Genomic DNA, 15,240 nt, shown 5'->3' on the forward strand with positions numbered 1-15,240 from the left:
TAGTATTATAATAAAAATTATTATACTGTTATAATTCTTATTAACAGTTTGTTATAACTAGCTTTAGTATTTTATTCCCCTATATTTAGCAGTAAATTCAGTGTTTTTTAGCACTTTTATGTTCTCACTTTGATTTGCAGATACTTTCCCTTTTTGTTTCAATATTAGTGTTTACTTTCTAAAACTTCCCCCTCACAATATGGCAGAGGTGCTGGTGGTCTTTGCTGGGGTAGGCAAGGCAAATTTTTTTGTATAGCACATTTCAGTTTAAAGAAACAGTGGCGCCTCCAGAAATGTTTCATGGGTGTTTACTTAAGTCTTAAAGACTTAAGTAAACACCTAGTAATATATTTTGGTTTATTGTTTGATTTTTAATGTTCCTAATGATCTAATGTGCATAGACCAATAACAGTACAGTTAACATTTTGAGTTGAACAACAATTCCTTTTTGTAATTATATTAGAAATAAGGTGTACATTTTTTCATTTATTGAAAAACAAAACAATTACTAGGGGAAAGTAGATACTGGCAGACAAAAATAAAAGCACGATAGAAGGTCAAGAAGAGTGACTGCTTTGCTGGCTGTGCATAATGGGATGAAATGTTAAACTGATGCTAGTACAATTTACACTAACGAGTGGAGCGGCCAGGAAGTGGCCATGCCACCCCTGGCCACCCCCTGGTGGCGCCATTGCAAAGAAAACGCACAGTGCTTTACATGATTAAAACATACGAAAGTATAAAATTGGAACAAAATAAAACACGGGAAAATGGAAACTAAAAGCAAATATTAAAAACAGTTCGACTACAAACATAAACTAATGACGTTTCGGTTTAACTAAGCTACGCTCCATCGAAGCCAGTGCGGCGTCTACTCCCAGGACGACGCTCTGGTTTTGTGGTTGCGACGGGATGTCCGCACGCTACAAAACAAGCGCTCCCAGCGTGACGTAGGCATCTTTGTTTACTTGGCGGGCGGAGCGGCTAGTAGCTGCCCGCAGCCCACCTCGCTTTGTCGGAACACGTCTGCGCGTCGCATTTAAGCAGCTGGCTCACCTCATCAGCACGCAGAGTTTGCGCTTTCACTGTTCCTGTTCAAAAACAAAGAAAATAAACTATGTCTGCAAACACGCGCGAGCCTGACGTGGACACCACGGACGCGAGGCAGCACGATGGAAAACAGTGAGTGAGCGTTTGTTGAGACTGTCAGCGACCTTTATTCTCGGCAGGACGTTGTTGGCTCTTTGTCGTGCTTTAAACAGCCAGTCCTCCTCGGAGCCTCTTCCGAGTTCCTCCTTTGACCGGTTTCCCCTCCGGGCTGCATCACTTGAAGCTGTTTTTCCCACCAGTAACGGGTCGGTTTGTGCTCCTGCAGGCCAGCGGGGTCTTCGTCTGGCTCGTCTCCCATGGGCGTTGATGCCAAGCCCGGCTCCCGCAGCTTCAGATACAGCCTCGGCTTTCCCAGCATTGGCCACTGCATCGTCATTAACAACAAGAACTTTGACAGGAGCACAGGTGATTCTCCACCGAGTTTCTTTTTTTTGGTCCCGTTCTTAGTTTAGTTTAGTTGATTTATTTATTTCATTCAAAAATAACTTTAAAACTCATACTAGACTAGCAAATTGATGCATCTTGAATGAAACGGAGCAGAGAGAAGAGCAAGCTTATATCTGCCCCTTATCTTGTGCATCAGTGCTGTTAATCTTTTTCTTCTTTCTTTTTTTTAAACAGTATTTACATCCATCATGTCTCAGTTATCCATATTTGCTGTAGTTACATTTTACAGTATTCAAAAATATTATATAGCATCTTTCAAACTCAACTCAAAGTGCTTTACACAGAAACAAAAGAAAACATGTGAAACACAAAAACCTTTCTGCTTCAAAGAGCATTGTGTAGAAAATGAAACAAAGTTCTAAATTTTTCTTAATATATTACATTTTATTTCGTACATAGCAGTTCAAAAGTACAAAAATACTGTTAAACTCTAAATAAGGGAGAACCGAAAGGCTTTCGTCCTTTTTATCCAGCAATATACATTCCAACACTCTCTGAATGAAAAGGAGCAGAGAGAAGAACAATTGTTATGTTTTCTGCCCCTTTTTGCAAAACAATAATAAATGACATTAGTTATCATAATTCAACTCAAATACAGTGACTTCATTTAACTGAATGGCTTATGATTTGATTATATTCTAATGCTTTAGGTCAAAATGCGACTGCTCAGGTTGCATATTGTGGAAATGTCCATCTAGTTGAACTTGATCACATCCTAGGTAAAGAAGTTTACATTTCACAGTTGGATTATCTTACGTGATGAAATTATTAATTAGGGAAAAAAAGCACCATGATATAATTGTTTTCAAACTGTTCAAATGAGAAAAAAAAGCACCAAAAAGAAAAGCAGTACTAAAAAAACAGTCTCTCGATTAAATAATAAATCAAGTGACAGTTATAATCACAGTATCAGTATTTGCTGTGGTTTTAACTAGTAATAGATACCATGCATTGTAAAGTCTACATGAGAATGATGTTGACCTGTTGGATGCCCACTGCATGTGATGCAAACAGTGGATATGCATACATTGTGACTTAGATGGTGATGCTCATAAAAAGTGGTGATGGGACTTTATGATGAAGGAGATGAAAGATAAGTCTGAAAATTATGATTTTAAAATGAATCTATATTCTCATTGCAATTGTTTTCCTGATGCTTTGTATCCTTAACTCAAAATTAGGGATGCATCGATATGAAAACTTGGACTGATATTGGAATGATCAAATTTTGCACACTTTTGTTCTGACTGAAAACTATGCTAAATGAATTTTTGAATGTGGGTTATTGTCCAGACTTGCACGCTGCTTTTCGTATGTCTTCTTTAGGCAACGTGAAACACAACCACACACTCATGTTGCATTTCTGCAAATTTAAAACCCACACAACACTGGCTGTTATGTATTACTGTCACTGTCACATGGCCCAGAAAAAAACAAACAAACAAACAAAAGACCAACGCATGACCAACCCCATCCCGTTCCTGAAACACGGGCACAAAGGGGAACTAGATAGAAATAAACATCGGCTGTTAATATTGGCCCATTTTTACTTATCAGACCGATATTATACAATATGTTAAATTACTAACATTGATGCCGATGTATTGTGCATCTAATACAATAATAAAATATCCATTACACTGGAACAATTCTGATAATTTCTCACTGCTATACAGTATTTGTTTACAACCTGGTAGTTGTGTTTTGTATTTATTTAGTGTGTGAACAAGACTTTCTTAATTCATAATCAGTTATTTCACACTTCAACCACAATCACAAATACACCTTTTTTTAAATACTTGTCTCGACTTTACGCTTCATCAATACTTTGCATCAACAGCTACTGAAGACAGTTTGGGAGGAGAATACCATATAATTACCTTTTTATAGTATTACATTGTTCTAAACCAATTAATTTAAATATATGCAGTTTAATGCATATCTTGTTTGTTGGATAAAATTTTATCACAGCTTTATTCATTCGGACAGTGTTACTTTTATATCCTTTTCCCTCTTCTCTGTAAGTCATGAATGAAACTCTTCAGCTAAGCTAAGAAGTGTCTTGGGAACGACTCTTATGTCACTGTGAGGGGATATTTTTGCCCCACTGTTCTTTGCAGAATTGTTTTAATTTCCCCACACTGGGGAGTTTTTCTTTTCTTTAGCATATTCAGCCTGTTTAAGTAGGTACACTTGGTCTGGCGTTATGTTAGCTGTGACATCATCCAGGGAAGATCATCCACTATTACCAGATGACATAGAAAGTACTCCTGGGTCAATGTGAGCTTCTGTGCTTTCTGTGTCTCTGCTCTGTCTTCTCCAAGCCCCAGTGGGTCGAGGCAGATGAGCGTTCACACTGAGCCTGGTTCTGGTTCTGCTGGAGGTTCTCCTCCCTGTTAAAGGGGAGTTTTCCTCTCCACTGTCGCCTCATGCATGCTCAGTATGAGGGATTGCTGCAAAGCCATCGACAATGCAGACGACTGTCCACTGTGGCTCTACGCTCTTTCAGGAGGAGTGAATGCTGCTTGGAGAGACTTGATGCAACCTGCTGGGTTTCCTTAGAGAGGAAACTTTCTGACCTGTTTGATCTGTTTGGAGGATTTGATTGAATTTGACTTTATAAAGTGCCTTGAGATGACATGTATCAGGAATTGGCGCTATATAAATAAAACTGAATTGAATAGTCGTGGAGAGCTGGAGGTTTGGTTTAAGAACCTTAGGATCACATCTTTGCTGTTTGCTGATGATGCGGTTCTGTTGGCTTCTTTGAGCCATGACCTCAGAGGAGTTTAAGCATCTCGTCCAGCAGTGATGGTAGGATGGAACGAGAGAGGGACAGATGGATCGGGGCTGCATCTGAAGTAAGCGGGCGCTTGTCTGTTGTGGTGAAGAAAGAGCCGAGCCAGGAAGTAAAGCTCTCGGTTTACCGGCCCGTCTACGTTCTGACCCTCGCCTCTGGTCACGAGGTGTTGATCAGGACCGAAAGGGCAAACCCGAAATTAGAGCCGCTGCTTCTCTGCATTGAAAGGAGCCAGTTGAGGTGGTTCGGACATCTGAGGGTGATGCCCCTGGGCGACTTCCTGTGGGGGGTTTTCCAGTTGCCCTCCACTGTGGGGGAGACCCCGTGGAAAACCCAGAACTGGCTGGAGGGATTCTGTTTCCTGTCTGGCCTGGAAACGCCTTGGGGTTCCCCCAGAATGAGCTGGAGGATGTCTCTGGAGAAGGAGGTCTGGTCTTCTCTCCTGGACCTGTTGCCCCCGCGACCCGATACGCTGAAGACGACGGGTGGGATAAATTAATTTATTTAAAAAAAAAAAAATTAATTTATTCGGACTATTTTTGTCTGATGTTGAAATTAGTTTGAAACATTTACGTTTAACAAGAAGCTAAATTGATAAGAGAGCTAACTCTTTATCCCAGCAGTGTACGTTATAAAGCCCATTTTCTAAGGAAATAGGACTTTGGCTACAATAAAAGCAAATTACTTTGTCAGGTTTGATAACAGAATGACGCTGGGTTCGCCGTTTCAAACATTGAAGTCAAATGTGATTGCCTAACATTAATATCCAAAAGTTTCCTCTTTATTTTATCTGTCTCTTGATTTTTGATCTTGAACTTGTTTCTGATTAGGTCAGATTTTTGGGCCTTTTCTTCCTCAAATCTGGTCAAGTCATACAATCACCTGGCTGAACTCAAGACCTGTCACGTCAACGAGAATTCAAACCTTTGTTAATAAATGGTAGTTTGTTCTGTTTGCTCCAAGTCCATTCAAAGTGAAACTCCTGACAGGAAGTGATAAGCAATATCTGAGCCGGTCGTAGTGGGTGTCTGTCAGCCTCCGGCCGTTATTCTAGTTTGACCTCATTGTTTCCCAGTCACACTTTATTGCTTGTGTCAACGAGGCAAGCTATCGATCCTCATATTAGATCTAACTATGTATGACTTCTTTAAAAACGGGATTAAACCTAGAATTTATTCACCCGTGGTTCAAAATCCTCAGGGATTAGCTAAGTAAAGTTGGAAATTAATATCTAAAGTGAGATTTGCTTTTGGCCCAAGGTGAAAAGGACGCTTATTAAATGTTTTCTGATCTCCGGTTTCTTTGTGGCACTTCTAGTTAGAATTTCACTACATTATTTAGGCGTATAAGTCTGTCTTTAGTCTTATATGGATAGGGTTCCTGCACAGTCGAGGGTTTGATTTCAGTATTTCTGGGTAAGTATGGAAAAAGGAAATATTGAAAGTATTTGTATTTTCAGACTTTATTTCAATTTCTGTAGCTAAAATCTTTCTTTTCTCCTTTTCTCCTTCCTTCCTTGCTTCCTTGTGCCCTAACATGTGCCCATTCTTTTTTCCTTCCTTACATATTTTTTTTCCAGGTTCCATATTTGAATCCTGCCTGATCTACTGTGAATTTTAACGTCTTCTGTGTTGAAATAATTGAACTGCATGATAATAACAACAATAATAACCTTTATTTGTCACTGCAACTTTGTACATTGTCCATTGAAACGTGCCTTTATTCCTTTATTCCCTTTAGGGAGCAGTGAGCTGGGCAGCAGCCAGGGAGCATTCAGGGGCTAAGGTCTTGCTCAGGGAGTGGCAGCCTGTGGGATTTGAACCCCCCCCCCTCCTCCTAGTAGTTCATTAGCTGTTAGCTCTTTGTCGGTCCCTATGGCAGAGGTTGGATATAAAACAACAAGCACACAACAACCTTCCAGAGCTTTGCATCCTCATTTGTTCATCAGGATGTTTGAGCGCACACCCACGCGTGACGGTTCGGTAGGATCATAAAATTTTACGCATTCTTGCTCAGAGTTATGTTACGCGCGTGTCTACGCTTTAGGCTGAACCGGGTGTGTGCGGGGGAAATGTCACTGAGCGATTTTTAGAGGCTAAAATGGTTTGGAGAAATCTGGAAGTTCTTCTTTAGGGCTTTGGTTCGCCTACTTTTTAGCTTTTGCTTCACGCCCTTTTTTTAAAGGAAGTAGCCAATGTGAAATGTTCTCTGCACTGGTGTGAAACTCTTCGACTCGCATGCCTCGTTTTGTGATTCTCAGCTGCCGATTTTCAGAGACCAAACGGAGCATACAGGTCACCAGATGGGCATGATGCACACACTTATTTTTAACCCAGGGTTACCCTGACTGCCTCGCTCAAATCCATTTCAACCATGCGACCCCAGAAATGGCTCTGACTTACAAACCTCAAGGACACAGCTATCCCCGCTGCTTGGTCACCTTTTTTGTCACTGTTTTTTGTCTTCCACTCAGCTTTCCAGATGTACGCTCTGATGTGAACAGCCAGTTTCTTTAGTGACGATCTTTAAGTTTAAAATACTTAATTAATCCAAAAGGGAAGGATTGCATCTTGTTGTAACATGTATTATGCAGGTTTATTCAACGAGTTGTAGAGGCTGCAGGAAGGATCTGCTGTAGTGGTCCGTCCTACAGCGGGTCTGGAGAAGCCTCTGACTCAAGACGATCTGTTGTACGGCGAGCGATCCTTCTTCGTACAAACATCTCCAGAGGTTCTAGAGGAGTTGCCAGAATAGAACCGGCCTTCTTTGTCAGCCTGTTGAGCTTCTTTAAGTCCCTGGTTCTGATGCTGCCACCCCAGCAGATGATGATGGAGGAGGAGATCCCTCTCTCCACAACAGGGTTATGGAATAAATGCCACTAAAGGACCTGAGCTTCCTTAAGAAGTCCAGTCTGATCCGACCCTTTTTGTAGTCAGCTTCACAGTTACATCTCCAATCCAGTCTTTTGTTCATGGGAACAACAAAGTATTTACACCCCTCCATCACCTCCACTTCTCCCTGGATGGAAATAGTGCTGGACCTAATCCCGCTTCCCTGAAATCTGCAATCATCTCCTTTGTTTTGTTCCTATTCAAGATTAGATTCTGTTTAGCAGTCAGCGGCCTTTTCCCATGATTGATTTCACTAATATAACGGTATCCATCCAAAATAGGGCAGTGCGATTTAGCCAAAAATTAAAATTGCGATATATCTCAACCATAATTGCGATTTAATTTAGACTTTTTTTCTGCATTAACCACAAGCAATAAAAATGGCCTTTAGATAAAGATGTTTGCAAACAAGGACTATTTTACAAACAAGAAATTCAACAGCTTTTATTAATCAGAATATTATTATTCAAGAGAATAGCTTGTTGAGTTGGACATCAGTCCTTGTTGAACATAAAGTGCAACCAAAAAACAACTCTATGCATTAAACAGTTTGACGGCTACATAATGCTATGGTGAGATTCCTGAAAGTTTTTATTTAAAAAGTATCAATTATATAAACTCTAAAACAAGTAATAAACTTAAATTGTCTCACTGCAGCAGCTCTCTTCCCTTCCATTTGGAGCAAACCCACTTCAAACATATTACAACACCTAAAGGATGCGTCTGATCCATTAATTATTACGTAGCTAAAAATTGTAGACCTCTGCGATTTGGAAATTGCAATATATATTTTTTTTTTATTGTGATTATATTTCAAGATGCGATTAATGGTCCGCCCCTAATTGAAAAGCGGTCACAATTAGTATTTTGCTGTTGTTGCTTTTCTTTTTGTTTCTGTAGAACTGCACAATAGGTGGAATCATCAGTGCGGTATCAGCATGTCATAAAAAAGGCTGCTTGGATGCATTATTTGGTGGATTATTATGTTTTAGGTGGTTTATTTACTGCATATATATGGCATGCTGGATGGTAGCGCCAAGCAATATATACAGCTTTTCAAAATATCTTGATTTTAAGAAAAAAAAAGGAGCTATAGGATAAAACTATATTGTTTGTATCGAGATGGTCTATGTTGAGTCAGAATTATACTTTTATGTATTCCAGTAGGTTAAATAGGTTAATTTTTAATAGTGTTGCGCCGATGCCATTTTTTGGCTCTGATACGATACCCGATACCTGGCTGTGCAGTTTTGGCCGATACCATCTGTTTGAAATTGATGTGTGCGTGTATATATGAAGAACTGCATACTACTTAGGGTAGTAGAACTTTTTATTGCCTCCCTAGAATGGGTGACAATAGTTGAATAAACCTTTGGCTCTCAAATGACAAAATAGTGCAACTTTCATGAACTTATATAACATGAATAATACTAGTTGGGAGAGAGAAGGCTGCGTTCAAGTGACATACAAACATCAAAATGGTATCGGTGCCCTATTTGTTGGTACTCACCGATACCGATACCACCATTTTAGAGCTGGATCGGGGCCCCGTCCGATACTGGTATCGGTATCGGCGCAACACAAATTTTTAAGCCATTTCTCATATTTATCTACAGCTGTTTGTTAAAAATGTGCCTTTGAGACGTTGGGATAAAGCTTTGAGTGATTTAGAGATGCCTTTTATGCCTTTTATGAAAAAGAATAATATCAAGATAAAAATGGTATATCGGCATTCAGCCTAAAAATATTGAGTTATTATTTTTTTGGTCCATATCGCCCAGCCCTACTGGACGAAATATAACCATCATTTCCCCCTGGTACCGAGACATTGATGTGATTCAGGTGTTTTAGAGATGCATCTAAAAGTTACAGGACAGACTGGACTCTTTCTGTTGGGAAAGAAAAAAAAAAAAAGATCAGATTAGGAAGTAACCTGAAATGAGCGCTGCTGACTGTAACTTCAGTCGACTTTCTGGCAGACGCTGGATATGTTCATTGAGCGGGTTCCGTTTTGAAAACCTGTCCAGCAGGACTGAAGAAGAACACGCGGTTCAAGTGTAAAAAGAGCGATGTTTGAGTCGGGTAAACACTGGCAGCAGATCCTGGTTCACTGCATTGTTTTGTACAATCCAGGACACATCTTAATGTTTTCTTTAGATTGTATTCTGTATTTATTAGACCTCCTTGGATTACCATAAACAACTGATTTACAGTATGCGCAATATTTCTAATTTTCCAAAACTTTTTCTAGTTTTTGTGAAGATTTGTAGATTTTTAGCTCCTTTATTTTATTTAAGTTTTTACCCTGACTTCATTTATGATTGGACTTCAAAGTGGGAAGATTACAGTGGGTAGGAGGTATGTAAATGTGCCTCTTTCTACCGGCTAATATTTAACATTTAACATTCAGGTTAGTGTATAGTGGCCAAGTCCTGTTGGATCTAAACCTGTTTGCTTTGTATGCATCATTACTTTCACGTTTGATGGCGTGCAGGTTGACATGTAATGATTTCCATTCTGTATTTGCTTCTGTACGTTGGCTCTGTGCCGTTCAGCCTGTTGCAGGGTTGGTCGGGTTCATTTAAACGGGTCTGTGTTACCAACCAACCAGGAATCTTCCAAAGCCTCGAGGCCGATCCAGAAACCCGTATTAACCTTAACTAAACAGTTTTTAATGTTTTGACGTTGTGTCAAAACTACAGCTATCTAGCCGCTTATTTGAGGTTAAATTGGAGAATTGGACGTCGGCGCTAGCTTTAGTAAAGCAGACCTAAACCTTGATACTCCCACCACCGTGTCTCCCCTTAACTTCAAACAAACTTCTTCTGAGTCTGGCTTAAAGGCTCAATCTTTGTCTAGTCTGAGCAATAAAAACTTTTCTCCACAAGGCGCGCAACTTTTTCTGCAAATTTCAGTCAGACTTGAAGGTTTCGGTTTAGTGGCAGAGGCGTCTTTCTTCGTCGATTCTCACTCGATACGTTGCGATGTGAAGCCCGCCTCACTGTGGACAACGACACTGCTGCCCTACACTGCAAAAAGGGAACAAAAAGTAAGTAAAACTTTCTTGAAATTAGTGTATTTTTCCTTGATTTGAGCATGGAAATAAGATTATATGCCAATGGAATGAGAATTTTTACCCCTAAAATAAGATAATTGGATATACTGCTCTTTAAATAAGATGATGGAGATGAGTTGTTCCTATTTTAAGTGTAAAAAATCTTATTCCATTGGCACATCATTTAAACTTGCCTACTCAAATCAAGGGTAAATACACCAATTTCACGAAAATCTTACTTTTAGTTCCCTTTTTGTAGTGTAGCAGCGGATTGAAGGCTTGGGTTTCGATTGCTGCTTCTCCTCCTCCTCGCTGCTGATTGTTTTTTTTACCTGGCACACCTGTGCTGCTTCTCTGCCGCGTCTTCTTTAGTTTAAAGATTTTTATGTGGGAGTCGTTGGTTAACTTTGGGTTTCCCTGTCCGTTTCCACACGTAGGTTCTTTTCTGACACACCATGTGTGTTTTTGCTTGAGCCTTTTTTGATAGACTTGGGATATCAGGGATTTCTTTACCACTCTTAATTTCACTTAGATAAGATGTCGGCTTTGTTTTTCTTTGATTTGGCACAACCTAACGGTCCCTTTCCCTCTCATATTTTATGCAGCTTTTTTTTGGAGGGGGGAGAAAAGTCAAACAGATTAAACTTTTGTGTCACTGTTGTAACGACTCTGTGAGTTTCTTGTGCTTATGATGTTACTATCCTCCGCTTTCCATCTCAGGGGTCCTAACAGAAGTGCTGTTATCTTCTTAAACATCCTAACCAACTTCCTTTAAAAGTGACAGTCACCGTTTGGGGCCCAGTACCGGCGTACAGTTATCTGAACTGATAAAAGCTGCAGGTTTTTTCAGAAATTACTCCAAAAGACGTTTCCCTGCCCGTGTTGATCTGTAGTTGTTGTCCTTCTTAAACCTTCTCTGACCCACATTTCTGAGCATTTGTCAATCCAGTCAGTGTCAAACAAGTCCTGTTTTTTAGTTGCCACTGAGAAACGGCCTGCTGCAGTCAATCCCCACCGCTAAGCAGAAGGTAATAGGCCTTGGTTTTATCAAATTAAGACATGAAGGAGACTTCTGCACCACTTCCTGAATGATTTGGTGAATGTATGTGTAAATTTTAAACTGTATGTGTCATTTTCCCTCTTCTGGCTTTAGAGATTACCCTCAATAAATTACCGAAAATACAAATTGTACATCAACTGTAACGTGTGGAAAGCAGGTTAAAGTTGTTACCTTCAAGGAACAAAAGTGTTTAGTGTTTAATTCAGTCCGTTTTGTTGCGTCTCTTGGTTTCGTTAGGCATGAATCAGCGGAACGGCACAGATGTCGACGCAGCCAACGTGTGTAAAGTGTTTAAGAATTTGGGCTATGCGGTGAAGGTTTACAACGATCAGACAACCAGCCAGATGGTTGGCATTTTAAGTGCAGGTGAGTAAAACACAACATTTTACATTATTCCAAAAACAAATGTGCAAATGTTCAGATTCGAGAGCAAACTTTTGGCCTCTAACAGAGTTCCTCTTAGTTTCTTTTTTTGTTTTTGGGTAAGAAATGTTTCAAATTATCAAACAAATCAAAATATTCAGCATAGTAATCTGAGTGAACATAAAAAAAAAATGCAGTTTTCAATTGATTTTATTTATTAAAGTATGAAAGCTGTTTCACCACAACCTGTTAATCAGCAATCAACGGTGAATAATGAAATAATTTGTGGTTCAATATAATTTGCTACACCCAAGCCTGAGTCCTGTGTAACCTTTCAGAGATTGCTTAAAGAGAACATGTGTGACGACATAAGTAGGCTAGGAGGTTTAGACTTGCAACACATCCTGCCCCCATCTAAAGAAATTCAACAACAGATGGGAAACAAAGTCGCTGGACATCTATCAGCCATTTGTAAGACTTTGGAACGGCACAGCCATTAAATACAAACGGGGATCGTACCAACTTTCAATCCTGGAGGCAGTGTGATTATCTGGGGCTGCTTTGCTGCTTCAGCACCTAGAAAACCTGCTTTAAATGATGGAACCATGAATTCAGATCATGAGGAGAAAACCTTGAAGGAGAATCTCTGTTCATCCGTCTGTGACCTTTAAGCTCCAGAGTCCTCGGGTTGTGCTGCAGGACAGCGATCCAAATTTAATTTAATTTTTTCGAACTAATTTTTGAAAAATATGCATTTTTATTTTGCCAACGCACTCATTGGGTTTCCATGAAGAGAATAGCAGACAGCGCTGGATATATGTTTAGGAAAATACATTGAAAAAAGTTTTCTCACAAAATTTTGACAACCATATTAAGAGACTCTTTACTTTAATTTACTCATTTACTTATTTTTTTTTTTAAGTTAGTTTGAAGTTACTGTCCTTCACTCATTGTGTAAAATCACTAGCGGCAAACATTTTCTTTATATTTTTATTGTTTACAACGGCAGGGCGGCCATCTTGTTTTGCAAGCATGTTTCACTGCTTGGATTTGGTTGCACTTTGAATTCAGTTCAACTTCCAGACGAAATGCTTGACATAAAGCCATTTTTTAAAAAATAGTTTCTTTCATTTCTTTTTGTGAAACGAAAAGGAGGGGGGAAGAAATCTGCTAATCGGATTTGGTTTAATAAAATGTGAGATTGTATTTTTAAGCCGTCTCACCCAGCTCTACATGGATGGTGGCCTTGTCAACGTCTGGGCTTAGATCTGATTGAGACGCGGAGAAAAGTGGGATTAATTTCTTCCCCACTGATTAAAAAAAGAATCTTGGCCAGTTATGGGAGTTGTTTCTGCCGATGGTGGCACAACCAATTATTACGTTTAGGGGCGGGATTTTATTTTTCCTGCTAGGCCAAATTGGTTTGAATGTCTTTTTTTTGTCCCCCTTAATAAATTAAATTATAATTTGAAAACCGTATATTTTACTTCTATAGATTTATTTTTGTCTCCTATCAAGATTTGTTTGATGGTCTGAAAAAGCAAAAACAGAAGAAATCAGTGAAGGAGGGGATAAACTTGCTCACAGTGGAGTAGATGCAGCTGCAGTTTTCTGTTGGTGAAAGGCAGCAACATCTCTTTTTTTTTTTTTAAGACTCCCGTCTTTGTCTTTGTAGCATCTAAGGAAGACCACAGCAACTCGGCCTCATTTGTCTGCGTTCTCCTGAGCCATGGAGACGAAGGCGTGTTCTTCGGTACCGATGGCCCACTACAGCTCCAGACGCTTACCTCCATGTTCCGAGGCAATCGTTGTAGATCACTGGTGGGAAAACCAAAGCTTTTCTTTATCCAGGTAGGCTAAACGTTTGCTTTTTTGTTTATTTTTGTGCCGTATTCCCTTTTTAACCTTTTGTCTCGTTGTCCACTATGAGCAGGCCTGCAGAGGCACCGATCTTGATCCGGGCGTTGAAACGGACAGCGCAGACGAAACCACAAAGATCCCCGTGGAGGCAGACTTTCTCTATGCCTTCTCCACAGCTCCAGGTTAATGCACATGGATGTTTAAATACTCTAATATTAGTTTTTGTTTTTTTGGTGTACTGATTGGGGTTGATGTTCTGTGATTCATGCAGGCTACTACTCCTGGAGGAACACGATGAGTGGGTCTTGGTTTATCCAGTCACTCTGTGACATGATCACCAGATACGGAAAAGAACTGGAGCTGCTGCACATCATGACGCGAGTGAACCACAAGGTGGCAGTAGAATTTGAGTCTGTGTCCAATTCACCAGGGTTTAATGCAAGGAAGCAGATCCCATGCATAGTGTCCATGCTGACCAAAGAGATGTATTTTTTCCCTTGATGTTGGATTCCCACGAGAAACCCCAACTTTGGCAAATATTAATTTCTGCTTTATAGTTTCCACATAAAGGTCTGGTGAAAATTACATGTCTTGGGAGCAAATGTGACATGTCAGTATACTTTAATTCCACCGATTTGGCATTATAGGTTTGTCAATTTGTGTTTTGTATTTCTGATATGAATGGCATTCAGTTTTTTTTGTTTTGTTTTGTTTTACATGTGCCTGTTTTTCTTTTGCTTCGTTTTTGTCTGAAACCACACATCACTGCTGAGGATTTATTTCTTTTAAACCATTTTCTACCTGAAATCATGCGGTGCAGCCGATCAGAAAATACTGGTGACAGTAACTGTGATGGCACTGTGAGTGACGTGGGTCGGTTTGACCCTTTATCCCCGACGTATACGTACACGTCACCATTTCCTTCCTCCTTTACTTACCTGTAAACAAACCGTTTTCGTATTTAGTCACTGCGTTTCGGTTCATTTCTCTGCGTAGTTGAGCGTTTTGAGATATAATGAAGATTTCAGTATAAATCATTTTCTACAGGATGTTTTTTTTTTCTTCATCTATTTCCGTCAATTTGTGGTTCTGATCTTTGATTAGGCCTGTCAACCCTTATGAGATGTGACAGATTGTGCCTCTTTGATGGGTTACTCAATATTAGGAATATATTGTTTTTTGTGAAATTATGCAATGTTGGGTTCTTTGTGAGCTTTAGCATCTTGGTGAAAACATATTTTTACCCACTTTCCTTGGCAGAATTGTTTTAATTCAGCCACATTGGAGGGTTTCCAACAACGAATGACCGGTTTTAGGTAATGCCACGCGGTGTCGAAAGGATTTAAGTTCAGACTTTCACTACCCAAAGGTTGCAGACTGATGGCTGAACTTTCCCTTTCAGGCCAGAACTCTTTGTCAGGAATTGGAGTTCACGGTTCCATCCGTTAAAGCAAGTTTATCGAGGTCCAGAAGCAGTTTCAGAATGTCTTACTGCCACCATCGTGTATAATGTTCTTTTTCTTAGTTAGCTGTCCTCCAGATATAACAGAGCATGCAGCTTCCACAAAGATCCACTTTTGTCTCGTCAATCTACAGAATATTTTCCAAAAGGTTTTCGGGGGGAAATTGGAGATGGACCTTTGTTGTCTTTTTG

General features: G+C 39.8%; 1 protein-coding gene across 1 annotated transcript; it reads left to right on the plus strand.

Annotated features, from left to right (window-relative positions):
• Window positions 1-984: 984 nt before the first annotated feature.
• Window positions 985-15,036, plus strand: casp3a (caspase 3, apoptosis-related cysteine peptidase a). The gene is made up of 6 exons (XM_012869696.3): window positions 985-1,182; window positions 1,376-1,515; window positions 11,601-11,729; window positions 13,402-13,577; window positions 13,660-13,768; window positions 13,858-15,036. The coding sequence occupies exons 1-6, from the start codon at window positions 1,118-1,120 to the stop codon at window positions 14,085-14,087; spliced, it is 849 nt and encodes a 282-aa protein (XP_012725150.2). The 5' UTR covers window positions 985-1,117; the 3' UTR covers window positions 14,088-15,036.
• The last annotated feature ends 204 nt before the right edge of the window (window positions 15,037-15,240 follow it).

This window comes from Fundulus heteroclitus, chromosome 5 (assembly GCF_011125445.2).
Source record: "Fundulus heteroclitus isolate FHET01 chromosome 5, MU-UCD_Fhet_4.1, whole genome shotgun sequence".
Lineage (NCBI taxonomy): Eukaryota > Metazoa > Chordata > Actinopteri > Cyprinodontiformes > Fundulidae > Fundulus > Fundulus heteroclitus.

Coding starts and splice junctions, on each gene's coding strand:
- casp3a (XM_012869696.3), top strand. CDS start 1,118: ATGTCTGCAAACACGCGCGAGCCTGACGTGGACACCACGGACGCGAGG. Junction 1,516..11,600: donor GAACTTTGACAGGAGCACAG/GTGATTCTCCAC, acceptor TGGTTTCGTTAG/GCATGAATCAGCGGAACGGC. Junction 13,769..13,857: donor TGCCTTCTCCACAGCTCCAG/GTTAATGCACAT, acceptor TGATTCATGCAG/GCTACTACTCCTGGAGGAAC.